Source organism: Microchirus variegatus (genome assembly GCF_963457635.1).
Source record: "Microchirus variegatus genome assembly, chromosome: 6".
In the NCBI taxonomy this organism is placed as follows: Eukaryota; Metazoa; Chordata; class Actinopteri; order Pleuronectiformes; family Soleidae; genus Microchirus; species Microchirus variegatus.
The window spans coordinates 10,457,782-10,463,843 of NC_139807.1; the positions used below are offsets into that span (position 1 = coordinate 10,457,782).

At 44.1% G+C, this 6,062-nt stretch overlaps 1 protein-coding gene across 1 annotated transcript; it reads left to right on the plus strand.

Moving 5' to 3' along the window:
* Nucleotides 1-340: 340 nt before the first annotated feature.
* LOC310928797 (uncharacterized protein) lies at nucleotides 341-1,064 on the plus strand (the record flags this gene model as incomplete). Its single annotated transcript, XM_083891448.1, has 2 exons — nucleotides 341-533; nucleotides 627-1,064. The coding sequence occupies exon 2, from the start codon at nucleotides 714-716 to the stop codon at nucleotides 1,062-1,064; it is 351 nt and encodes a 116-aa protein (XP_083747574.1). The 5' UTR covers nucleotides 341-533; nucleotides 627-713.
* Between the last annotated feature and the right edge of the window lie 4,998 nt (nucleotides 1,065-6,062).

Consider the following 6,062-nt stretch of genomic DNA (forward strand, 5'->3'; position numbering starts at 1 on the left):
GACAGAACTGCACATGTATTAAGCATGCCCTGGTGCGTCTCTCCCTCGCCGTCTAGTTCTCTTTCCTTAATGCCTGCACCGCTAAGCCCGAAAATGAAAAGAGGAGGGTGCAGTGTATAACCAGCTATGCATTTTACCAATCACATTTGTTTCCCCACCCTCTCTGACTCTCTCCCTCCCTTTTTTGCTCCCTCCCTCTTGTCTCTAAGCACGCCAACCGAAAGGGAAAAAAAAAAAAAAGTGCAGGGGGAAAAAAGTGATAGCAGCAAGCAGCTTCTGGGTTTTGCTTTCAAGAGCACTCCTGCTGAATCGGTGCGAGTGTGTATGTGTGTTTGTGGCTGCGTTACGGGGCGTTTACTCTTTCTCCTGCCACAGTAGCAACACTTGCAGTAGCGTCAGCCTCTGAACAAAAGGCTAAACGCAGCAGAGCCACAGGAGGGGAAACTCAGGGAGAGGAGCAGACAGAAGTGGCCCAGCGTGACTGCACTTCTCAGGGAGGAACTCAACCTGCCATTAACCCTCCTGGCTGTGAGGTGAAGACAAGACAGTTCATTAGAAAGGTCTGTCTGCTGTATCTGAAGAGCACACCCTCTCACTGACACTTTTCTCTGTATCCACATTTTCAGGTTTCTGCTCATCTTTTCACTGAGATTCCTGCACCTGCCCTTTTCCACCTGGGCATCTTTCCTTCACGTCCACCTGCCGTTTCCAAGATGTCTGACGATGACTGCCGCTCGCCCATCGGCCTGGACTGTTGCAGTTGCTGCCTGGACCTGGCCAACGGCTGCGATGATGCCATGTCCAGCAGTCTAGCTCAGGGTCTCGGTACCACAGGTGGCCTGCCGGGAAGCCCCACCAGTCCCAGTGTCAGTCACTTCCGCCAGCTCCGCAACCAGCTGGTTTATCAGAACCTGAACACGGACAAGCTGAACAACATCATGAGGCAAGACTCCCTGGATTCGGTGGTGAGGGACCCCTGCTTCCTTCTCAATGAGGGGATCTGCAACAGCAACATTGACCAGACCATGCTGTCCATTCTGCTCTTCTTCCACAGGTATGTCTGATCAGATAAGCTATAAAAAGAAGTCTGTTTTTGATGATCAATCGTAAACATCAGCTGAACATTCAATTCAAAGTCCAACTTCCCGCTGCTGGACCTGTACGTGTCAAATCAAAGTAGTATTTCTGCTCAGGGATTCTATTTTAACCCAACAAACAAGATGGCTTTGGAGATTGGTAATGCTGCTTAGATTCTTCTAAAATAGATGACTTTCTATATTATAGAAAGTCATAAAGTATCAAAAAACACCTGATCGATATGAATAGGATTTTACTTCAAAACAAGAAAATCTATATAATAAAAAAAGCCAGAAAACAGAGGTAAACTAATCTTATCCAATAAACAAAACACAAGGTTACTCTAAATCGACATCTTGTTTTCATTCTGATTCAGTTAAAACGATCTTTTATTGCCACAGGTCAATTTAAACAAAGCCCTTTGGCAGCTAACGGCACAGTTTTTTGTCAGGAATAGAATATCCTGCTCCAAGGTAGTTTGAGAGTTTGTTTGGCAGCTGCCGTCAAATGACTTCAGCCTCAAATGAACGGTTACCGTCTTTACAACGGGTAACAGCTCTGACTGTCACTGAACTCCTGAACCCGAGCCAACGTATACTGTACTTAGTAAAAGTTGTCATTACGCTTGGTCTGCAAGGTTATCGGTGCAGTAAAAAGTGGAGATATGTACGTTGACAACAACACAAAGCTGTTATCATCGTAAGAGCCACCTTTGAATGTCATAATCCTGAATTTATTTGGGTCGGTAAACCGGAGACATGACATAATCTGTGTCACATAAACATAATTTGGCATATGATAACATGAATCTGATAATCTGGTCATAAAAGGGAACTTTGATCAAAATTGAGTTCCTTCTTGGATTAATGTCAAACACCTTTACACTGACTGACCTAAAGTGACCCATTTCTTTTTTCGAGATAATCTGGAATAATGTCTATTCTGATGTCAATTTACCTGGTGTGCACATTGTCAGGTATTTGCCCGCATTGATTCACTTATTTGCTAATGATAACGTATCAGTAATGTTTTCTGCCTAAGACGTATTATCAGCACATTATGAAACTCCTCCAGAAGTCAGGCTGCGACGTAATATCTACACAAGTTAAATTTTAACCTGTTTTCACTTTGCTATAACGCTGTGGCAGTTAAGGACTCTCCTTATCTCCTACTGATAGTTATTGCATGACCACAGTGAATAGGCGTTAACCCTTTTACTGAAAGTGATGGCGGTGATGGGCAGTGATAATTAGACCTCAACCAGGTATAACTTGATTTTGGTGTTGTCTGTTTCTCCATTTGTTAAGTTGTATAACACATGTGTATATGTAATGCTCTATATTCTGTCATAATGTGATAGCATATTCGCAGACATTGCTCTTGATTTTGAGCTGCGTTATTCAGTGACAGCACAATCTGTTCTTGATTTATTTATAGCAAGGGTGTGTCGTTAGGGCTAGAGACCAACAGGTAAAGAAATTCTGCAACACCAGCTTGGCACAACCTTTGGCAACGAAACCTTAAGGAATAAACGAACAAAGAATGCAGTTTTCATTTCGAGACCGCGCAGTCAAAGTTCTGCTACTGGTTGTTGTTTTTTGCTCTGCATTCAGTGATTACACGATCGTACTTTGAGCAACACTTTAAAAAAATAGTTTCACAAGAGTTAAAAACTGTCCTTTGTGCCTTTCTTCAGCAACCGTTTTGTAAAATAGGCATGTATTGTTCTCATATGCACATATATGGAGTGCAGATCGATGATAGATAGAATGTGACACGAGGTCAGAAAAAAAAAAGATCCTATGTGCCAATAGTTTGACGTTTGAAACAGCGGAAATGAATTCTCCTGTGCCATTGGCCACTGTGTTGGTGCACCTGTTTCTGCCAACTGTTTGTCAGGCAAACACGAGTCTTTAGCCAGAACACTTTGTCCCTGAACCTTTTTTTTTTTCTTCTTGAGAGCGAGTCACAGACACGGATCGTGTGGCTTTCGCGGATTGGATTAAAACACTGATTTTAAAAATGTTGTGGAACACAAACGCACTCATCCATTCACACATGCACTCACAGTCCAACCCTAGCCGGTTGAAACACGCAAGATGTGCCTTGTCGGGCTGAGGTTTGCAGACTAGTTCATGCATTTTTCAACAGTGTACTTCGCGGCGAGCCCAACTTCTGATGAAAGCCCGGGTCTTTACTGTGACCTCACCTTGGGCAGTCACTCTGCCCGAGCAGCTGTCGTTCGGAAATCTTCTGCATAGCCATGAGGATTCATGCGAGGATATTTGTTCAGACTGATTGAATAATGTGTATAAAGCAGCGGCAGTGGACAGGAAATATGTAATGTAAATTATTCAGGGGTCACAGGAATGTGCCGAGAGGTGAATTGATCTAGTTTGAAGTCAAGTCAGAGACTCCTGAGAGGGACAGGGCTTTGAGGCTTAGAGAGCTACTCTGGGACGGGGAAAGGGAGAAGTATACTGTTGCGCACCTTCACACTGGGCGGTCAGCCTTAGCACTTAGCAGCCACTAAAACACCATGACGTGGTCAAGAGGGGTGAAAAGCCTGCAGCGATGACACCGACATGTCTGCGGTTCATCGCCCAAGCCAAGTCAAAACACAAAGTAATAAGGACGTCAAAAGCAGCAATGGCAACACAATATGGTATGTAACGAGGTGTTGAAGACATCATAAAAGAGGGACTAATCCTCATGTTACTGCGGAACAGGGCTAAACAGGAGGACAACTTGATTTATAGACGAGAACTTTTATGCTACAGTTTTTCTGTGCATGTGAAAAGTCTGCTAAGTTTCAGAAGCCAAAGTCTGTGGTAAAAGGGAGACCTCCTCTCCCACAGAAAACACTACTCTTTGACGACTGACATAACTATTTAGACTCCGGTCCTTCTGCCCTAACAACCCAGGCCTGATTACAATGGTTTACGTCCCCTCGCTTTGGCCTCAGACGATCACGGTCCCGTTTGGCTTTGGTCCAGTCGACTACCGTACATGTCGCAGCCTTTCCCCGCAATTGAAAGGAGACGGGATCCAGCTGTGTCTTTTTCCCCCCAAATATGAACCACGCAGTTTGCCACTGGATGTCAGCGTTTTGGAGTGCAGGCCTATATTTAGTGATGCAGTGTGGAAAGGTTGAGGAAAGTGTTTTGTGTAAGTCTTTGCAGAAATCCATCCAAATGTGTAATATAGGGGTTTCATGTCAGTCTGCACTGGGATTTCTTTATTCTGGGTAATTATCAGTTGATAGATATCTAGGAAAACCAGTGTATACAGACTGTAGTGTTGTTATAGAGGCAGCAAATGTGTAGGAAAAGGTAAACAAAACGCATTCCCTCTTTATTCTCTATACTGCTGTCTGCTCCCATTTTCCACACCAGTGCTATGTAACGAAAACAACACCTTCCAGAGCGAAGAGTGCACTCAGACGGCACAATTACAGCACCGCTGTCTATGAATTTTCATATGTAAGCTGCTACATGCTGTAACATGCACAGGGATACAAAATGAGACACACTGTTGCACCAGTGTTAAAATTCAGTATTTGGCATCTCTGCTACAAAGAAACGTCCGAGCAGACAAAAGTGCGTTATGTTAAAGTCATGTGTATGGATACACGGAGGTAGAACAAAAAATATGCTGAGTTTGTATCCTTCCCATTGTTGTTATCGCTTCAGGTTTTGCTGTCTTCAGTTTGAAGGCAGCAGGAACAGGTACAATATTATGTTACTACTGTCTGGCGGAGAAACGATGTGCTCCACACAAGTCTGAAAAGAGCTGGAGAACTTCACAGGCTGCAGGTGGCAGGGGAGGCGGATGTAAACAAAACTCGGGGATTAGAGGCGAGAAGGCGAAGGGAAGGAAGTCGGCGTGAAAGAAGCAGATCCAGGTCTCGGGAGCCAACCCCCCCCCCCCGACAACAAAGGGTACGTTGGCAAGGTTTGAGTAATGTGAGTGAAAGGAGTGGACGGAGAGTCAGTGGGAGAGATTGCTGGTCAAAGAGTCAGAGGTAGACAAACAGCGAGACAGGACACTGGCAAAGACAAAACATAGACATGGCATACTAAAAATAGTGTGCTGTTGACACGTGTAGTCAAACTGTAGATACAGGGCGACTGCAGTACTTTTTTTGTACGGCTACAGGAAGTCATCCTTTGCCAGAGGATGTGAAAGCCAAGAAAAGTGTTATTCCTACAGCATTTTTTTCCACAGGTTTCCTCATACAGAACACATAAGTAAGCAAGATCTTGGCTAAAAGTAGAGGAAAACAGTGGATTCCCTTACACATGTTGGTATACATAGTATTTTGTGTCTTTGTACCTCAGATTATCTCCGTGCCTGCATTTTTTATCACTGTGGGACTCATTTAAAGAGGGATGTACAATAATGTTTTTTTAATGGACCTCTTGAGTTACTGCCTCGTTGTGTTGGGACTGTGTGAGTGGGCTGCCCTTGGTGCTCTGCCAGCAGCTGCCTGGGGTGCAACAACTGAATGGTTTGTGTGCGATTACGTGCGCGCGTTTGTGTCATTGTATACGTGACGTGAACGAACGTGGTACTTTTGTAGCGCGTTCCTGTTGGCCACATAGTGTCAACTCGGCGATAGAAGTTGTTGGCGATCCACATGTGTACATTTCCTTACACACACACACACACAAGCAGAAAGCCAGACAGACACAAATGAATGTGATTATTACTTTTGTCCTCGGCAGACAGAAACTCACTGACACACCCTGTACCTGCGTGTCTTTATATAAACACCACTGTAGTTCCACGTTATCTTGGCCCTCACAAACATACCATGATAATCCGGTAATCTAACCCAAACCCATTTCTTTGCAGTGGTTGTAAAAAAAAAAGCCTCTATACTATCACTTAGACGTGTTCCTGTAAGTGTCAAGTCTCAATACTGAGGAACACCACTGGATTAGATTTCCTGACATTATAATAAACTTTGCAACTAAAATTAC